This window comes from Populus alba, chromosome 19, assembly GCF_005239225.2.
Source record: "Populus alba chromosome 19, ASM523922v2, whole genome shotgun sequence".
In the NCBI taxonomy this organism is placed as follows: Eukaryota; Viridiplantae; Streptophyta; class Magnoliopsida; order Malpighiales; family Salicaceae; genus Populus; species Populus alba.
The window spans coordinates 18,969,604-18,991,484 of record NC_133302.1 but is presented as its reverse complement, the minus strand read 5'-3'; the positions used below and the strand labels follow the sequence as shown (position 1 = coordinate 18,991,484).

The 21,881-nt window shown below is 31.5% G+C and overlaps 2 protein-coding genes across 2 annotated transcripts; both read left to right on the top strand.

Moving 5' to 3' along the window:
* Positions 1-9,141: 9,141 nt before the first annotated feature.
* On the top strand, positions 9,142-9,997 carry LOC118056645 (CLAVATA3/ESR (CLE)-related protein 3-like). The gene has a single exon (XM_035068912.1). The coding sequence runs from the start codon at positions 9,563-9,565 to the stop codon at positions 9,794-9,796; it is 234 nt and encodes a 77-aa protein (XP_034924803.1). The 5' UTR covers positions 9,142-9,562; the 3' UTR covers positions 9,797-9,997.
* A 2,223-nt stretch (positions 9,998-12,220) lies between these two features.
* On the top strand, positions 12,221-15,234 carry LOC118056644 (pentatricopeptide repeat-containing protein At3g58590). The gene has a single exon (XM_035068911.2). The coding sequence runs from the start codon at positions 12,395-12,397 to the stop codon at positions 14,606-14,608; it is 2,214 nt and encodes a 737-aa protein (XP_034924802.1). The 5' UTR covers positions 12,221-12,394; the 3' UTR covers positions 14,609-15,234.
* Positions 15,235-21,881: the final 6,647 nt, after the last annotated feature.

Sequence of the window (21,881 nt, the reverse complement as noted above, 5' to 3'; positions counted from 1 at the left end):
TTGGATAATTGAGTTTAGATTTTATTCACAGTTTAAGTTTTGGAGACCTTTTCAAATCTCCACACCATCTCATAATATACCTGCAGGATTTGCCGGTTGAATGGATTAACCGATCCACACACTTGATGTTTTGGAAATTTGTTTTCTTACGATAACAAAGTATGAAAATAGGGTGCATAATATGAAGCAAAATAATTGTTTGGGAAAAGGTTCAAGTTTTGGTTGATCCTCTTCATCAGGGATCAAGTTGAGAACAAAAGAAGTATTGAGCAATGGTGATCGATAATCGACAACTCACATGTTACGATCACCGGCCGTTGGGTTGCAGCAGCTGCTGCTGCTGTACAATATTAATAATTGATTGCGCATGGCTTCATGGCCAATCAAATAGGGACCCCATTAGTGAAAATTGACACTCCTCTAATTATTGTACACAAAAAATATCTGTTCCAATAACAAAAGGGAAAAGGACAACACTCTTTAGTTACGATCGTTGGTGTTGTTGCCATTGTAAGGAGCTTCGATTTCAGAACATGGGCAAAGGAATACTTAATCAGGAAAGGCATTTGCTATGCTCGCGCATATGAAGTCTAGTTGCTATCATATATGTTAAAGAATCATCTCAACCTAATAGTTTAAGCTGTTAGGTGAGGTTCCAGGATATGTGAAAGATTTGAAACTTACACAAGCTTGTGCTTAATTTTATCAAATAAATGGAGATGGTGAGATTTGAACTCGTGACCACCAGGTCATCAAAGCTTTGATATCATGTCAAAAAACCATATCAACTCAATAGCTTAAGCTGTTAGGTGAGATTTCAGGATATAATTTATATTATTCTTTAACAATATATATGCATGCACCGGGAGTCAAGGTTTTGAAGATAAAGGATTTTAAGCATCCATATTGCTATAATTCATTAGAAATGAAAAAAATACATTAATTTGACAGCAGAGTTGGAAGGAATTCGGGATTGCTATTGCGGCTGCGGTGTATAACCTCACCAAAAACATGATGATTTTCATGCTTGTGGTTATGACTTGTGGGCACCATGACAGTTCTGATCTCTACGTGGACAGTCTTTAAAGACACGTTTCTTGGGTTCCGATCTTGAAACGAGTTGAAAGGGATTTCGAGACTGATAAAGCCTCTCCTTAAGCTCTCATGAAGCAATACAAAAGTATGTTTTTTATGTGGTAATTTTGTTAAGAATTAGATTACAGAACGAGAGTTGATTAAGCTTCTATCTTGCCTTATCCATGCATAATCTCTTCTTAGTTTAGTTTTTGTTTGCAACCTAAAGTCTCTCAAAAAAATAGGATCAAATGGTCGCTGTATATATCATGTATTAGAGCACTCATCCTGTCCTTAACAATAATCGGGTTGGATGGACAATGGCCCGAACTCTAAAATTCTGTAAGAATTTTTGAAGCTGTGGGATCTGAGATCACACACAATTATGCTAATGGTAGGGCCAATACTTTGCACACTGGTGACTATGACCTGAGCAAGTGGAGGAAGAGGGGTTGTCTGCATCAATGCTCTCGACCATGAGATTGGTTGTGTTCTTTTGAGATAAAGCTTTCCAACATTCTCTTGTTCCTTTCAAAGATAACTAAAGTCTATTTTCTACACAAATCTTCTCGCGGGTAAAGCAAAAAAGTTGTGGCAAGTTTCCCATGTAAGAAGTTTAGGAATTCTCAAAATCACCCAACATAAGCTATCCAAGGAGGAAAAGTGCAGACTGCCTGGGCAACCAGGCATGTCTAAAGATCTCTGTTTAAAGCAAGCATATAAATCAAGATAACATAATTTTTTGAGGTGTCATACAGCACATGCATATGGATCATGGGCTCACCAAACTTTATGGGAAAGAAGATTATACCATTACACTTTGCAAACCCATGAACTGTAAAAAGAATATTGAATCTGCTTCACTTGCTAAGATTACTTTAGATAAAATGTTAGGTGGCCATGTTGATAGCTCAAAAGACTTCCAACCGTTCAGTTTTAAACATCTATATACATCAAACCCATCGCTCATCTTCAAGTTCTAAATATTCAGCCAATTCTAGATGCTCCATTGTTGTTTCATACAAAATGTTACTGATATCTTCAGGCTTAATTACCTGAACTCATCTTCTCAATCAATTCAGAAAGAAATCATGATTCTGAGACTATATATGTTCATTTATTAGTAATAATGACCTTCATAGCTGTAAAAAAGACCTAGCCGAGGTGAAAATTGCATGAAATAGCGAGTTTTTGTCCATAAACAAATGAGGTCACTGCTTAGCCAATCCACCTAATCTTTTTTATTAACGTGATCCTTTACGATAGTGAAAGTTGTGTGAGAATCCTGATCAAAGCAATCCCATGGGAAAGTCATCCCCTTTTTTAAATGCCAATGGCATGCCATTCTCTTTCTGTCTCTTTCTATCTTGAGCTGTATCCGTCACTGAGTCAAATAATGGATATGAGACAGGAAATTAATGAACTAGAATGCATGCTGGCTGGAGCTTTTAGTTCACGCAAGTTGCTCCATATCCTTACCTTGTGTTTCTCCCTCTCTTTTACGACTTCAGTTTCCCTTTTTCGGAATCGATTCTTACATTTCCCTCCACACAAGACTTGAGCAAAGCTGTGGGCTGATGGATCTTGGATTATAACTAAGAAAAGTTCGAGGTAACCTAAATATCCACCATAGCTCTCTCAAAATCTGAGTTAATCACATATAACATGTTCATGAAAATCCTAAATCCTAACCGGTTTGTCTTGAAAATGATGAATCTTTTAACTGGATTATGTTTCATGATTACTTACAATGGCAACTCTGTGGTTTTGGTCGGGTTTTTTAGCATTCTCCCAGTATATATGTGTCACATTTATAGGCCTCTGCCTATGGAATACTTGACTCGAGTGCATAATTGGTGGATTAAAAGGTATTAGTATTGAATTTTAACCTGGGTTTTTTTTTTAATAAAAATTTGAATATTTTTATTTTTTATTTTAAATTATTTTAATATGCTGATATTAAAAATAAATTTTAAAAATATTAAAAATATTATTTTAATATATTTTTAAATAATTAATTATTATTATAATCTCAAATAACACACTCAAAATCTATATCTTTAAAATGGGCTCAATGGGATCCAAGAGCCAATAGGAAAACAAAACTATCCTCCCAAAAGGCCGTTGTAATTGGGCTGAAATTTTGCATTTCCTTGGGTTCCTACGAGGCTGTTTTTTTTTTTTTTTTTTTTTTTCCAAGATCTGTTAGCTATGAACCCAAGATGATTCAATGGAGCTTAGATCCTCTTAAGGTTCTATAAATTTATTGGCTACGAACCAAGAAGATTTAATAGAGCTTAGATCCTTTTAGGGTTCTATAAATTTATTAGCAATGAACCCAAGAAGATTTAACAGAGCTTAGATCCTTTTAGGGTTCTATAAATTTATATCTATGAACCCACGGCGATCCACTAAGTATTGATTGAGCTTGGTTCCAAGCCCATGTTTTTTTTTTTTTTTAATTTACTCATTTTTAAATATGTTTTTATCAAATAAGTGTATCAATATTTTAATTTTTAAAAATATTTTTAAGAAATATAATTATTTTAAACGTTTGGATTTTTTTATTTCATCAGAATTAATATGAAAAAAATTTCTCAAATTAAAAATAAATTATTTTTTTATAAAATTTTTGTTTTTTTAATTTCTTCAAATTAATATGAAAAAAATAAAATTTTAATTATAAATAATAAATCATTTGATCAATTGAGTAACTTTTAACAATTAAAAATAAATTAATTAGAGTAAATCATTATGAATTGAATAAAATTAATTACCTACGAGTGATTTATATGAAAATATAAAAATTATTTTTTTATCGAATGAATATTTTTATTGAAACATTGATATAATAATTAAAACATGCATAGTATAGAGAAATGAAAATTGATCATGTTCTTAAAGAAATTGAATTTAATAATGACAAGGAGGGGATGAACCTAACCAAAAAAAAGTGTAAAATATGGTAAAATCATTATCTTATATTTTCAACCATGTTATATTAATTTTGTGCTGGTGCAACCATGGTTTAGTTAAAGAAATGATTTAATGATTGAGTAAATCATAATTAATTTATACTATTTTATTAGCAATGAATTATGTTTTTTTTATGATGATGAAAAATTGTTTTTGAACTTAATTTTGATAATGAGTGAAAAAAAAACCATTTTAAGTTAGTTAAAAATTAATGTTCATTGTAAATTAAAGTAAAGGCAATTATCTATAATTATTGTTTTAAACCTTGAAAGTTTGATCATAATGTATATTTATACTACACTTAATTTAAAATTTATTTTTAACATCAACACATTAAAAAAAATAAAAACATTAAAAGAAAAAAAATTCAAATTTTCTTAGTAGAAAAATGGGACAATGTTGCAATTGTTATATAAAAATATCATTTTCGTAGTCTATGTATAATGGTTTTCCACAAAAAATAAATAAAGATAAGAACAAAAAAATGGTTTAAATAAGTATTGTAGAGTAATAAATATTAAAAGTGTAAAGAATAAAAAATGATAAAAAATGTAAAAAAAAAAAAAAAAAATAAAAAATATATATATATAGAATAAGAAACTTTTGGACCTTAAAGATTTTATGTCACAATATTATTTGCATGCTTATAGCAAATCAAAAGGAAGAGATGTTAGATTCTTTTTTAATATGGGCTAATATAGTTAATAAATGGTTTGATTTTGTGGAAATGGATTAAATTAACAAAACTAAAACAAGTTTGAAAATTGGGTTTTAATTATTTTGTTTAATCTTTTATTTTATTTTATGTTTTAATTTTAATTTTAAAATTTTTAATTGTTGTTTTTAAATATTTTTTATAATAAATTTTTTTCAATTATACCTCACATCTAATTATTATGTGCTTGCTCAATTGAATGCCATAACCCCGAATAAATAAAATGAGAGGAAGAACCAGCCATATACGATTTCCTAAACTCTTTAATTTTTTTAAATTTTTTTTTGTGTATTCTACTAGTTTTTCATTTCATACTTGGATTTTGACAAGAGATTCATGTAACCGTTGTCAATGCTTAAAATAGATACAGAATTGAATAGAATACACCATGTCTGCCAAGCTTGGATTATTAAGCGTAGAGCATAACTGAGGAGGAATGTCTGCCATCAGAATTTTAATTTTCCCTTTGGATATATTAATTCTTAATATAAAAAACATGTGATGAATGGGTTTTGATTTCCGTAAGCACCACTTTATTAGTGGCTCATGATTATATATATAACATAATATAAGAGATATTTTACATTTGATAAAAAATATAGATAATAAATGCAAAAAATACATATATTTTTATTCATTTAACACTATGCTTTTTAATGTGTTTTTTGCTTATTTGATTTCATTGAAAGTTATTTTTATGAGTTTGTCATGCTTATGAGATTTTTTGTGAATTAATTGCTAAAATTTTTGAATTTCTGTGTTTTATATTTCAAACTTTAAATATGAACGTGAACTGAATAAAAATTAAAGCATACATATCAAGCCTTTCTAAGAAGTTCAATAAGCAAAAATATGAATTTGTTTGGATTTTTAATCAAACTAATAAAATCAGGCAAATTCCTACTTACAACATAATTCTTTATATTCACAATACAAATTCAAACATGAATATATTGAGTTATGGATATTGAAATCAAGCGAATCAAGAGTTTAAAATCATCTATATATATAAGACTACAACTTTATAAAGGATTGCAGGTTAGATAAAATCGTTTTGAAGGCAAAAATCCAAATAAAAGTTGAAGAACGAGATTAGTCTCCTGATCTGATGAACAAACTACTACAGCTGAGAGTTTCATATAGAAATGGTAGGCCTTAAGACCCAAGAAAAATACAGATCAAGCCTCTAACATGCCATGAATAAAAAAATACAGCTGAGATGGTCGAATATTGTAAGAAATTAAGTCAGAAACAAAGTCTAAATTGCAGTATATTTGGAATTACAATAGAGTTGTGATAGTAACAGAGTTTATTTTCAACATAAATTTTGAGGAATTTAACCAACTTTAAGGACTAAATAAACAAGGAATGAATGAAGTAATATTAAGGACTCCTCATTAGGAGAGGAATCCTAATGAAAGACAATAGCTGAGGGAGGTAATAAAGGAAACAAATCACGAAAGAAACAACTCCTCTTCTTCCCTGCAGCTTTCTTTGTTTTTTTGTTAATTTTCCAACATCTATGAACTAAACTTTGATTTTCAGTTCAAGGAAAGTAGACATCATCTCCATTATTAAATTGTGAGAAGTAATGTTATTATTGTAATTTTTTTTATATTCAAGTACTTATTTATTCTTATTTCAAAATTATGCTATTGATTTCTGTTCATACTTATTGAATTATTTTGAGATAGTATATATGTGCTTTCTAATTTCTTTCAATCCGTAATTATTGTTAGAGACTAGAATAAAAAGCAAATAAGTTAACTTGATTGTTGCAACAATCACTTTAATTTATTAAGGAGGAATAAACTTTGCTCCTAAGAGTACTGTTGAATGAATTAAAATTGCTTTTTAATATTAAATTCGCTTAATGTAATGACTTGATTAGAAAAGTTTATTTAATTAATTTACTCATAATCTCTTTGATTCTCCTTAACTTTAAGAGAGATCGAATTTATTTGCTTGAATTGAAATGATATTTATTTTACTTCGATGATCAGCAGATTTATAGGAATAGATGTCTAAATCACTGAATTAAGTTAACGACATATCAATTTGTTATTTTTATTTTCTGAATTTTATTTTTTTATTCTAATCCCCTTTTTTTTTCAGTTTATTATAAAAAGATTAAACGAAATATCCCTTAAGTTCAACTTGGTTTTCATAATTATATTACAAATTTATTTTATTTGTAATAATAAATCAAAATTATATTTTAGAGCTTTCGACAGATAGACAAATAAAATCATCATCGATCTTATAATTTTTTTGAGATCATAAAATTAACTGCAACTCGCTAAGGATCCTCACCAAAAAGTAATCTGGTTTTGTCGGAGAGATGATTTTGCTGCTAAGAACAATGTGACATGCAATATGAGATGGTGGACGTCCATGGCGAAGCATGTACATGGTGAAGGCGAACTCATTGCAAGTATATATATGATCAAATAATCGGCAAAGAACAAGATGGTGGGAATAAATGGGCAAACATCACCTATTTAGACAATAATTTGTCCAAACAGTTGTTTTTCTAGAATTTAAGAATACAATTATTTGTCATAGCCTATAGTACTTAAAAAAAAAAAAAAAATTCAAACATCCAACAATCAATTAAGCATTTTTACTTATTTTTTAATAGTTTATTTTAAGTAATTTGCTTTTGTTAGTTTAATTTAATAGAATAATATAAATCATATCTTAGAATATTCCCTAACAACTTAAAGTATTGGGTTGAGATAATTCTTTAACATGGTATAAGAGCCTTAATGACCCCTATTTATTTGATAAAAATTAAGCACAAAATAATATAAGTTTATGTAAGTTTCAAGTTTGAAGGGCTTTCACTTGAGATTGTGTGTTAGAGAATAATATAAATCATATCTTGAAATCTCATCTAACAGTTTAATCTATTGGGTTGAGATGACTCTTTGATAATTTATATTTTATTTTATTTTATTTTATAAATTCAATCTTATCTTCTAAGCTAGTGATTAAAACTACTAGATTATAGTCATTTAGTCTATTTAATTATTTAACACCAAATAAATTCAAATAAATTAACGGTCTCATCTTTTTTTTTTTCTTTATCCTTTGCATTGTAAGATATTTATAATACTCGAAAGAGTGCTTGAAATTTTTTTTTTAAATAATAATATTTTTAATTTAATGTTTTGTAAAAAACTTAAATAAACCAGAAAACCCATCTCATCCACAACCCAAACCTGCTGTGTAAACTCTTCAATAGTATCTTATAACTACAACTATTATGAATGTAACAAAATAAAATAAAATTGCCACTTGTTCTTTATTAGGTTTTTTTTAAATCGTCATTTTTTTATGGTAGAAGCCCGGGGGGGCAGAAGGAGGCCACTGCCACCCCCAGGCCCAAATAGTTCTAGATGCCCATTGTATTTTTTGTAACACTGTAATGTATTTAATTCCTCTATATGCCCATAGTGTCTTTTTTTTTTTTTTTTTTGTAACACTGTCATGTATTTCCACTGTATATCCATTGTTATGTAACTTCAATATATTTATTAAAATTAAATAAATAATTATACATTGATTTTCATTTCATCTTTCATTCATTAGTTATTACTGGTACGTATAAATAATTAATTTATATTTATAAAACTATTGTGAATGCCTGTGTGCGTGCATGTGGCTATAAAAAAAACACAATTGTTCCCGAGACCGAAAGGACACATTCTATGTATCATGGTGTTTGAATTATTAATGGAGGTCATGCTTATCGAGTAACATTGCATGCGTAAATCAAATTTATATTTAAAAACATAAAGTTCATCACAGGAAGCATATTATAATATCAAATATATTTAAAATAATTTCGAATTGTCATTGCTTGCAGACTTATCCTCACTAGTCACCAGCCTTCCTTGTAGCTTGTTGATTTGCGTTTAATACTCATAATAATCCAAGAGTCAACGGCACAAGGCTGGTTATCAGAAAATGCCCTATCCTCTATCTTGATTTTTACAGAGATGACGATAGGTAAAGGCTTTGTTTGAGAAGCTCATTTAATTACAGTAAATCTCTTGAATTATGGTATCATATGTTTTTATGAGCATGCACACACAGAATAATTATGACTACCAAGATTATTTGACAGTAGTTATAGTTATTTTTCAAATAATATTTTTATATTAAAATATATATTAATAATATTTTTTATTTTTTAAAAATTATTTTTAATATAAGCATATATAAGTGATTGTTTTTTCACCAAAATTCTCCTCTTAAACCTAAAATAAAACTCAACGAAGAAAATGCCAAATGTGGGACCTAATTAATAGTGATATATAAAAGATAACACATTACAAGCTTTGACATCATGGGGGAAAGTGCTAGGGACAACTTGTACACACATGGGTGCCCTTTCCAAATTCTATAGCCATTGCAAGGCCAAAAGCATTCATGACTAGACAACAACTCATGATGATCAAGGTTCTCAATACCTTAATCTCAACAGGCATTTTGGCAGTTTTGATAGAGAGAAACCTTTAATTTCATACAATATCAAATTAGATGCTCGTTTTGTACTTAATCGGACAAGCTCATATCTCATCAAGCATTGGCTTAAACTTGAATGAGAATTACTGGCATCATAGAACAAGACAAAGTCAGTTTGATCCTTTAGTGTTCCACTTTGTTTAAATATAGATTGAGATATAGAGGTTATGAGTATATATAAGGAGTTCTCCTGCTCGTTCGAATCAAACGACTAGCTAGAATTTATACTAGTCTCGGGAGCCAAAGAGGAGGAATATTGATATCATGGCCAATTTGAAGCTCTGGGTGTGCCTCGTTTTGCTGTTTCTTACGTTTTCTACGTCAGAAACCAGACATCTTGATCAGCAGCCTTACCTCGGGAGGAAGAACCCGGCAAGAATGGTGCAAGAACTGAATGAGAAATCAAAACAACTCTTCGAAGACGATTCAGATGTGACTGGAAGCCCTTACGAATCGAAACGAATCAGTCCTGGAGGGCCAGACCCCAAACATCATTAAACTCTCTACATATATGGTGCCATGGAAGCTCTTCCATGTTCCGTCAGAGCAAACGACCAAATGCAGAACTGAAGCGAGGCTAGCTTCTTGATGTTTAGTTTTGTTGGTGTGAATGTTAATGCCAAATGCATGGAATGTAATAAAAAATTATATATATAGGCATCCAGTTCAATGGTTTACTATTGAATTATTATCATGGATACGGATCAATAAATTTGTAATGAATTTTCTCTGTTTTTCCCCTTGATTATAATAAATTTTGCGTTCTCCTGGCAGTTTTGGCCAACCAAAACTAGTCTATCGAGTTCATATAAAAGATAGAATGTAGCTAACAATTATACTTAGATCTCATTCTTTGACCATGAGAACGACAACGCAAATTGAACCATTTACCGGTATGTAGCTAAGAATTTAGCATGTAGTTCAGTAAGTTTATTTTTTATAAAAGTATGAGACAGTTGGGATTTTAATTATTTACTTGGATTTACAAAATGTGTTTTTTAAAAGATAGAGTTTCCTCGAATTTTTAAAAAAAATTATAGTATCCCTTGTTGCTATGTGGGTGAAAAAGGTGCTTGAAAAATAATATAAATTTGACGACAAAGACACTTTCGTTAGCATGCATTAGAGCTTTTAGAACTATAAGAATATGAACTTTGATGTACAACAGAAGAATAAAAGATTTGCGCTCTACGAATATAAAATAGTTCTCAAGATTCGAATGTGCAAGATCGGCAGCCTTTTTTTGGGCCCTTGTATGATCATTAGTGGGTCGCATGTGATGTTGAAAATGCTTAATGACCTTAGAAGGTAGTCGATATTCCTCAGATCATGCTACCTAGGAGTTAGTAAAAAAACAGAAAAATTAATTAAATAAAAAAATAACTGAAAAAATTAAACCAAACTTAAACTGAAAAAACCAGAAAAAAATTGAGTAAAACCTAGAAAAACTGAGTCAAACCTGTTTGAACAGGTTTTTTCCCCAAAATAATCGAACCGAACCAAAACCGGTTGGTTTGAACAAATTTCGGTTCGGTTTTGGTTTCTTTAAAAAAAAAATGACTTTAGTTATTTTTTTGATAAAAATCAAACCAAATTGAAAATAATCACCTTGAGTGCTAACTAGCGCTCAAATTTTTGAAAATGACATTTGCTTTAATGCCACATGAATCCAAGTTTATGTGTGGAAAAAGTATCGTACATGAAAGGAATTCTAAGTTGATTTATCCTCTTTTATTCTATGGGTTCAAGGAAGATAATGTTAGAGAATAATATAAACTATATCTTAAAATTATATTTAAATACTTAAGTTTTTAGGTTAAGATGATTATTTGACATGGTATTAGAGACTTGACAACCAAATGATCACAAATTTGAATCTTACTATTCTCATTTATTTGATAAAAATTATGCACAAGGTAGTGTGAACTTGTACAAGTTTTAAGCCCAAAATATTTTCACTTAAAGGGGTGTGTTAGAGAATAATATAAATCATATTATGCCACCTTATCTAACAACTTAAGTTTTTAGGTTGAATTGATTATTTGACATGGTGGAATCAAAAGTTTTTAATGACCAAGCGGTTACAAGTTCAAATCTCGAAATTATCTTTATTTATTTGATAAAAAATTAAGCATAAGGTAAATGTGGGTATATGCAAGTTTCAAGTCCAAAATAAAAACTTTTATATTGAAGGGGATATATGATTAGAGAGGGATATACAGAGAATAGGGCTAAAGGGAGGGAATATATCTTTGGAACTTCAGTGCTGACTGGTTGAAAAAGTTTAAAAACTTTTAGATTTTTTTAATAGTTCACCCCTATTTAACATATGCTATTTTTTTTAATTTTATGAAATAGGCTTTTTATTATAATATTTTTTTAATTGTTAAGATTTACAAGAATTTTTTTAGTTTATAAATCATAAAGTTAGTTGTGAAAAATACCTCTAGCATCCTATAATTTAGTTGAAATTGCATACATTTAGCTATCAAGTTTTGAAAAATTACAATTTATAATTTAAATCAACAAAAAATTTTAAATTAGTTGAAAAGATTGAACTACCTTCATATATAATATATTACTAACTCAAACAAAAAAAACATAATATTTTTTCTCTTTTTCAAATACAATTTCTCTCTTTTCATAACATATGAACCTAAATCAAAATCAAAATATAATGTTTTTAGTCGATTTTTCTCTTCTTATGCTGTTAGAATCTCTCCCTTTTAATTTCTTGAAAAACCAATTAGTTATATGGTACCAAACACCCCTTTAATTTTTCAAAATGATTTGTGAGTTAATCAAATTTTCTATTCTTATTTACTGCAAAATAAAAAATGAAAAAAAGCCTTAAAAAAAAACAATATTGAACATTTAAAAACAAAATAACAAGTTGAGACTAGTTTATAATTTTCTAAATCGAAAGGATGAATAAATAAATTTGTAAAATACACAAGGTTTAAATTATATATATATTAACAAAGCTTTACCCTGCCAAATCTCAAGCCCAAACGAAATCCAATAAAATCATGGGCTAAAACCGAAACCACATAAAACTACAAAGCCACGTACACTTTCCAAATCTTTACCTACTTTATGAGCTTCCATAGAGATTTCCTCAAATACCAATATCGTCTCCTCCAACTTCTCCAATCTTGTTCAAAACTTCGTGCCCTTAACACAACAAAACCACTCCATGCACTCACCATTACTATCAGCCCAAACCCAGAGCAATCCACCTTTGTTTACAACAATATTATTTCTTTCTATGCATCATTCAACCAAGTACCATTGGCGCACAAAGTGTTCGACAATATGCCTCAAAGAAACAAAGTGTCTTACAATTCAATTATTAGCTGTTTTAGTAAATATGGTTATTTAGAGGAAGCTTGGAGAACGTTTTGTGAGATGATAGATTGTGGGTTCACGCCGAATAACTTTACCTTGTCTGGTTTGTTATCGTGTGCGTCGATGGATATCGGTCGTGGGATTATGTTGCAGGCACTGGCAATAAAGAACGGGTTGTTCTGTAGTGATGCTTTTGTGGGCACTGCTTTATTGGGTTTATTTGGAAGATGTGGGTGGTTAGATGAAGCATTCCATGTTTTTGAAGATATGCCTAATAAAAGCTTGGTGACATGGAATTCGATGATATCATTGTTGGGGCATCATGGTTTTGTGGAAGATTGTGTTGTTTTGTTTCGCAAGCTTGTTAGGAAAGAGGGTTCTTTGTCTAAATGTTCTTTTGAGGGTGTTTTATCGGGGTTGGTGTGTGAAGAAGATTTGGAATTTGGAGGACAAATACATGGTTTGGTCATTAAAAGCGGGTTTGATTGCGAAGTTTTAGTTTCGAATTCTCTTATCAATATGTATGCGAGATGTTCAAGCATGTCCCAAGTGGAGAAACTGTTTGAGGAAGTAGATGGTAGGGATGTAGTCACGTGGAACACAATAATTAGTGCCTTCTCAAAAAGTAAGAACCCTGGAAAAGCATTAGAAGTCTTTCTGAAAATGTCTGAGGATGGAATAATGCCTAACCAGACCACATTTGTAAGTGTCATTAACTCTTGCACCAGTTTGCTGGTCCCAATGTGTGGAGAATATGTCCATGGTAAAATAGTGAAAACTGCTCTTGAAACAGATGTTTATTTGGGTAGTGCCTTGGTTGATTATTATGCCAAATGTGGTAAACTGGATAATGCCCATTATTGCTTTCGCGAGATACATCAGAAGAATGTGGTCTCTTGGAATTCTTTGATCCTGGGTTATGCAAATAAATGCTCTTTTGCTTCTGTTTCTTTGTTGCTAGAAATGCTCAAGTTAGGCTTCCGACCTAATGAATTTTCATTTTCTGCTGTTCTTAAATCATCCTTGGTTTTAGAGCTAAAGCAGATTCATAGCTTGACTATAAGATTGGGCTATGATAATAATGAATATGTGTTGACCTCTCTTATTACCTCGTATGGCAGGAATGGTCTCATAACTGATGCTCTGATCTTTGTTAAAGCTTCTGAAACACTACTTGCTGTTGTTCCCGCTAACAGTATTGCTGGAATTTATAACAGATCAGGCCAATACTTTGAGACATTAAAGTTTCTTTCTCAGCTTGAAGAACCAGACACCGTGTCTTGGAACATTGTTATTGCAGCTTGTGCACGCAATGGAAATTACAATGAGGTTTTTGAACTTTTTAAACACATGCGTGTTGCTCAAATGCTTCCAGACAATTACACATATACAAGTCTTCTATGTGTGTGTAGTAAGGTCTGTAACCTTGCTCTGGGAAGTTCTATTCATGGTCTCCTCATAAAGACTAATTTCAGGTATTTTGATATTGTTGTCCGCAATGTGTTAATAGACATGTATGGAAAGTGTGGCAACCTTGAAAGTTCAGTAAAGCTTTTTGACAGTATGACAGAGAGAAACCTAATTACATGGACAGCTCTAATTTCAGCCCTTGGAATTAATGGCTGTGCTCAGGAAGCATTAGAAAGGTTTAATGATATGGAATTTCTAGGTTCTAGACCTGATAAGGTTGCTTTTATTGCGGTGCTTACAGCATGCAGACATGGTGCTTTAGTCAGAGAAGGGATGCAGTTGTTTGGTAAAATGAATAATTACTATATTGAACCAGATATGGATCATTATCATTGTTTAGTGGACTTATTGGCTAGGAATGGACATCTTGAGGAAGCAGAGAAAGTGATTTCCTGCATGCCTTTCCCACCAGATGCCCAAATATGGCGTAGCTTTCTTGAAGGTTGCAAGAAACGTAGAAATACTGAGGATCATGCAGTGTGCATAAAGTAAAGGTCAGTTCTTGACATTAGTGCATGTAAACTTGAAATTATTTTCTCAAAGGTTCCTTTCGAGACATTGTGTAGCCTTTGCCTCCAGATAAAGAAAGAGAGTTCAGACACTCTGAATTTCCAAGGCCAATTAAATGTGCCAGGTGTGGAGGCCAAATTAACAGTTAGAGAATTACTGAAATGAGTTTTTTTACCTCTCTTCTCAGCTTATCTCAAGTGTCGCATAGGTCTATATTGGTCATGTAATTTTGTAAATTAACCAATCAGGAGTGTGCATCTTCATCCATGAAACTCCACCTTTAAACCTGCATTATCAGAGCCAAACATTGCCCTTAACCAGCAGAGATGCCAGTTTGAGCACTTTCTCCTCCTTCAGTTTGTGGCCTTGCATGGCCCACCCTAAGGCTTTCCTATGTTCAATGGTAAAGTCTGTCCCTTGCATGTCAAACTAGGATATTGTAAGATTCCTGCATTCTAAAGCAGTTCGTGATATTTAAAAATTAAGCTTGTTCGTGGCTTGTTGCTAGCGCCTGCCTAAACTAGATATATAAAATCACAAGAATCCTGACGTGTGTGCTGACCTTTCAAATCAAGATTTCCAATATATATTATCCACTCTAGAGGTCTATCGAATTCATGTGGGTGTGTGTAGGGGTGTTCAAAAAAACCGAGTAACCGAAAAAACCGAGAAAACCGGTGGAAAATTAACTGAGAAAACCGAACCGAGATGAAAAACCGATTAAACCGATTACTAAAACAAGAAATCTTTCCGGTTCGGTTCGGTTTCGGTTTTACCACTGAAACCAGTGAACCGAACCGGTTTACCCATAAAATAAAGTTATAAACAAACTAGTATAAATAGTACAGTAAATAAACCTAAACCTAAATGAGATTACAATTTATTTCTGAAGCCGCCGCCCACACCAACAAAAGTCTTATCTTCTTCTTCCTTTCCCCTTTAATTTTCATTTTCTCTGCCTCTTGCTCCCGCATCCGTCTCTTCTCTAGCTGATCGGTAAGTAAATAACTCACACCTCCACATCCATCTAGTATACTTGCAGCCGTAAACAAACCTGAATAAAATCTTCACTTGCAGCAGAAAGAGTGAAAGAGGTAAAGTTTACTGTTTATCAATACTTGGGTATCTTCTTCTTTTATATATATATATATATATATATATAAAAGAGAGCCATCTGCAAAAGTAGCCCTCCTTGACCCTCGAGAACTTGCTGTTTGAAACAGTCCTCTTAAGAAGCAATTGGGGACCGTGTCATGTAGATTTGACAGTTCAACTATCATCAATGCTCATCTCAATTAGAATAAATTTCTTTGAAGCTTTGGCACTAGCCCTGGTTTGCAATGGCCCTTGTTCTTGAATGCTTAAAATTAAGGCTAAAGGATTATGATTGGAAATGAAAATAGGGCCGCTTAGTGTATAATTATCGTACAAGATTAAGCCAAATATTTTGTATTTCTTCTTTTTTGTTTGATCAACCCTCTGTTTCTACTTGGCCATCATCCACCAAATTTGAAGTTTTCTCTAGTGAAGAACTAGGCACTCAATCTTAGACCATGGAAACAGTGTAGGCCAATATTATTTCAATTTCAATGGAGTACGTGCTGTTTAATGTAAGGCTAAGCCAATTAAAAAAAACAAAAAAAAAAACCCATATATGATGGATTAGGTTTCCCGGTTTTTTCCTAAAAAAACCGGATTTAACCGAATCGGACTGGTTCGGTTTGAACCGGTTTTCGGTCCGGTTCGGTTAATTTTTTATAAAAATACTGTAATTCGGTTCGGTTGGTTTTTTAAGCTTAAATCGAACCGAACCGTGAACACCTCCTAGGTGTGTGTATGAATTAATTGTGTTTATTGCGCTCTCTGTTTTTTTTTTTTTTTTTTTCCTGGTGGTGCTATATTAATTGGTTCTCAAGAACTTCGGTGCCGCTAGGGGAAATCCGTAGTGTAAAGTTACACTATCTTACGTGCGCCTTTCGGGGTTTTTTTTTTTTTTTTATTGAATATGCATGTGGGGTAAAATTTATACAAAAATAAGAGGCAATTCATAGCTTGTGTTATGATATGGCGCCGCCAGTGCATGATAACTTTAATTTATTTGTTAATGATCAATAAAGACAATTATTATCAGTGCATCAAAACCTAGTATGGGTGCCCTATCATATCCACATCAAAACTTGACTGATGACGGGTTGTTGACTTTTTTTAGTTTATTTTTTTTCGAGTCTTGACAAATTAATAAAAGTTTCTTTAACAAATGACGAAAGACAGTCTTTTTTTCTCTTTTTTTAAGCATCAATGTTGGATTTTTTTTATGTACAATTAAAATTACAAGTTTTATTTAAAAAAAAATCAAAATCAAGAACCAAATTGATAAAACTTTTATTTTTAGGTACAGATTGACATTCATTTTTTTTAATAAATAATTAAAATATAAATTATAATTATGCTAAAACTAATTGACAATAAAAAAAATAAATTAAAAAAAACACACATGGCAAATGTAACTTTGCATAAAAAAATACGGTAAGATTGATGTTGTTTTTCTTTAAGCATAACTAACTTTTTATATGAATCTCTAGAAATAATGTATATTTTAGAATTTCTAATTTTATTAAATTATTAGGTGATGAATTCTAATTTTTAATTTTAATTTCTTTAATTTTGGAGATTCTTGATATTACAGGATGCATTGCCTACGTCTATATTCTAGATCAAAAGAAGAAAAAAAGCTTGAAAGAAAAAAGAGAAAAAAACACAACATTCGTTTTCCCTTTAGACAGTGGCAAACGCAACAACATTTTTTACTGCAACATACAACAACAACTAAGTAGTAGCTATCATTAAAACACACCAAAAATCAATAGCAACGCAGTAACACCAGTTTTTCATGGGAGCAACAACGTGAAACAACAACAATAACACCATGACAGCAGCGTCAACACCGACAACAAGTTTTTGCGCAGCAGAAGTATAACGCACATACAACGACAACAATTTAACATGAAAAGAAAAAACAAGTCAACGAGAGCAGCAAGTACAACAACTAAATTCCAAAAACATCATTATATTCAACAATTATTCACAGCGGCAGCGGCGAATAGACTTCTAAACACAGCAGAAACGCAGCCGGAAGAGCAAAAAATGAGCATATCCATAACACTACAACTTAGCATACTTTAATGGAAAAAAGAGAGTTTGAAGTTAGCAAAATTGCAACTGCAATAGGAACCTTCCAAGGAAGGAAAAAAACCTCCAAAAACATAGTAGAAATTAGCCTCAAATCGAAATAAAAAAGAGTTTCAATCATGGCTTCCGGTAACTTAGTTCAACTAGTTATTCCGTGCTTTAATGATCATTGGAACATGTTAATGAATTTTTTTTTAAAATCAAAATAGTATTGACAAGTCATCTCTTAATAAATAATTAAACTATCATATGCATCAACAATAACAGATGTGTAAAAGAAAAAGATAGAAAAGCAATGATTGAAAGATTTCAAATTAAAAAATTATCTTTTTCAATTTTTTGACTCATCAATTTTGAAAACCATTCCTTGTAAGGAAACCTCCAAGTATATTTAAGATTCGATTAAAAAAAATAACAAAAAACAACTAAAGTAAAGAGGTATCAACTTCAAGTATTTCAATTGGAATTTGAATTGTTTAGGATGAATAAAAGAGAGTCAGTGTCAAATACTATGTTTTACAAAAGATGATAATCATTAAGGAAATGTTAATCCATAGTGATAATCATTGAAAAAATATTCGATCGTTGACACTAAAATTTAATTTTGTTGTAAGCTCAATAAAGGAATCTAAGACTATTAATGAATTTTTCATTGATAATTAAATTGCTAAGTTCCTTACTAATTCATAAGAAAAAGTGGAATTGTCAAGACAAAAAGGAGTAAACTTTACAATTATCATCTAATAATTATTTTTCTACCTCATAAAGAGGTGGTCGAGGAAGATAATAGAGTATAAGAAACAATAATGATAGATTTTCATATTAGAATTTGAAGGGTGTTTTTGAGTATTGGAGTTTAAGGTGACTCGGAGAACAAAGACACATTAGTTGTTATCATTCAACAACAACATTCTTACATAGCAACTATTCCCCATCTCCTACACAATGACAGACATAAAATCAATAGCTAAACACAACAAACAACTTAACTATAAATACACACAACAACTTAAAATAAACATAATATCAGACTTTTTTGGGCTAAATAGACATACAAACAACAACAAAAATAAATAACTATTTTTTTTATGTAGTAACAAACTTCCATACATAAAAAACCTCTATGGAAAGGGTACTTATAATTGCAAAAGACCAAGACAGCAATTGCAACACTATTTTAAGGCAGTAAAGAAATTAATTTCAATCATTTGTGTATGTTATTAAATGATAGGTTCAGGGCTGGTGTTAAGAAAGAGGACTTTGTAATTACCAGTATCTATTCTTTGTACATACTACTTAAAACAACTTTTTCTCTCTGAATCAACCTTAGTAAATGGACATAAAAGATCTTAGATGAGGAATTGTGGGAGTTTTTTAAGAGAAAAATAAAGATCTCGAGTTTTGAATGATAGTCATTTATGAACTAGAAAAACATGTTATTCATGATGTTGGAAGAAAATTAATTTGGTAGAAGTTTATGAACAACATGCAATAAGTAAAACTAAAAACAAGAAAAAGATTTGAGAGGAAGATAATTTCATTGAGTGTTTTTTTTTTTTTGTATGTTCCTCTCTACAGTTATATTAATTATATTTTTAATTACAGGTCTATTTATAGGTCTCAAATCTTAAGCAAACAAAAAATTAAACAACTTAACAAAAATTCTAATCTAAACATGAAATATATTCTATTAATTTAATTGATTGATAATTTACTGAATTGGTCGATTAATTTATTTAATTTAACTAGTTGTTTATTATAACCGGTGAATCAATTTAACTAATTTTTAATAAATTTAATTTGCTTTCAACTATCATCGCCTCTTTTGAAAGATTGTCATTTATGAACTAGCGAAAGAAAAATTTCCCGTAAATGGATAAGATTGAAAAAACAAGAAAGAGAATGTGGGTTGGCCGACGGGGAGTACCTATAGAGATACTCGTAAAAAGAGGATAGATTCAAGTTATTCACTTGAGCACTTGGCACATAAGGTTAATCATTTGACGTGGATAAGATTTAATATATAAAAATGTATTTTACGATTGCCCTCTGCCTAGTTTTGTCCTAAAATGGATTTTGTCCAGATTCTCCACATTCTGTCATAAAAAATATTATCGTTGAAATGATAATTCGGATAATGGAAATGCTGTCCCCTCGCCATTTGAACACGTACCCTGAAAAATATGTTAGAGTCAAATTCATATGTGGCGAATCGATCGACACAGGAAACTACAGTAACTACAAAACAAATATGCTTAAAAGGAATATGTCTCCACATTCAAGTGTTTGTGTAGGTCAAACTCTTCGGTGTAGAGATGAAATTGTGGATAATACTCCCACGTATGCTTATGGTCCACCACGTCCAAGATTGTCCATTAAGCTGTTTGAACTTTGAAGTGCTTCTGTTGGCTGGTTCTGATTTATCCGTTTTCAGTGGAAGAGGGAAGAAATGGGGAGTCTTTTTTTTTTTCTTTTTTTTTTTTGTTAGTGGTTTAAGGTGTCTCCAAGAGACATGACGTGGTGTCAAAGGACTTGAGATCTGCACAACAGGTCTCGAGTTTGAGTCAAGACGTGTATTTTTTGTAAGAGGTTGGAACAACCAAGGTTTTACCCGTTCATCTAGACCCATAAAATATGTTTTTTGAAGGATAAGGTTTCTCGAATAAAAAAAAAAGGTTTAAGGTGATGGAATACCGACAAGAATTGCATAATCCTCTTATTTAAAGTGGAGAGAGCCTTCTGCTGAAAGGGTATGTGTCTTTTCGAGGATTTTCCATGATACATTAATAATAAAGTAAAACAAAACAAAATATAGGTATTTGTTTTTAATCTCCACTAGCATTCGCATTACCTTTCTTAATCCTATAAATAGAAGCATGTGGTTGGAGCTACAAGTCATCCTGTCTTCTGTAAGCCCTAGCTAGCTAGCTTCCCCTTTCATCTCTCCTTTTTTTTGACAAAGGATAGGGTTTGAATCCAATATCCTTTTTCTCTAAACTGCCAGTACATTAAATGGCTAACATTCCAACAGCAACTAGAGTTTTGGTTGTATTATTGGTTGTGTTCATGATGCTCATGAGGTTTGAGGCGGCACCAATCCACACACTACAGGAGTTCGACAAACGCCTTCTTTTAAGTAAAGTACTGAATGCCAAATCTAGAATGGAGTTTCATGGACGACGGATGTCCATCTCGGAATCACCTACTGATAGAGTGTCTCCTGCAGGACCAAATCATGAACATCACTCCCATCCCCCGGGAAAACCTTAACAAAACAGCGCTATACAGAAGCTATCACGTTTTGGTTGCAGATATATGTTTTCTGTTCTATATATATATATACACTGAAAATAAGAAAGAGAATAAGTGGTGCTTTCTAGTTGCACCCCTAGACTGCTATGTATGATCCAGCAACCAAGAACTTGCACGAGTTGTGAAAGCTTCTATTAGGGCTCGAATGGATAGGAAAAGAAACATGTAATGCTGAAAGTTACGTCCTTTAATATGTACTTTGCCTGTGATGATGTTGTCATTTATATCTTTTTTCACAGAAATGAAGTAGTATCATATCTGCTCTAGCACGACGCTCATATTCTCTTGTGTGGTTTGTGCTGCTGCATGCACCCTGTGGAGTGGCACCCCCACCAAGATTACATGGGTTTTTTTTAATCCTCACTCTAGCATCACAAATTTCTAATAGCTTGAGATGATGAGAGAACACGAATTTTAGTCCTTCAGTTGGGTGGAATTCATCTTATTTTTTTTTTTGAAAGATGTGTATATTATATAAGCGTCAAAGTCTGACGGGAATATAACAAAAGCTACGCAATATCTTAATATGGCATAAAGTCATATTAAGGATAAAGCGCAACTTAAGATAAACCAAAGCAAAGAAAACCATACAAAATCCATCCAAATGAGCTGAAACTAAACATTCCTCAACAAAACAAAACAGAAAATACTCAAAGACATAATGGGAGAAGAAACAATAGCAAGCCCATAGAAAAATGGTGGATTCAAAGCCAGGCAACAAATTCACTTGATCTCCGCACTCCTTGCTTAGCCA

Coding starts and splice junctions, on each gene's coding strand:
- LOC118056645 (XM_035068912.1), top strand. CDS start 9,563: ATGGCCAATTTGAAGCTCTGGGTGTGCCTCGTTTTGCTGTTTCTTACG.
- LOC118056644 (XM_035068911.2), top strand. CDS start 12,395: ATGAGCTTCCATAGAGATTTCCTCAAATACCAATATCGTCTCCTCCAA.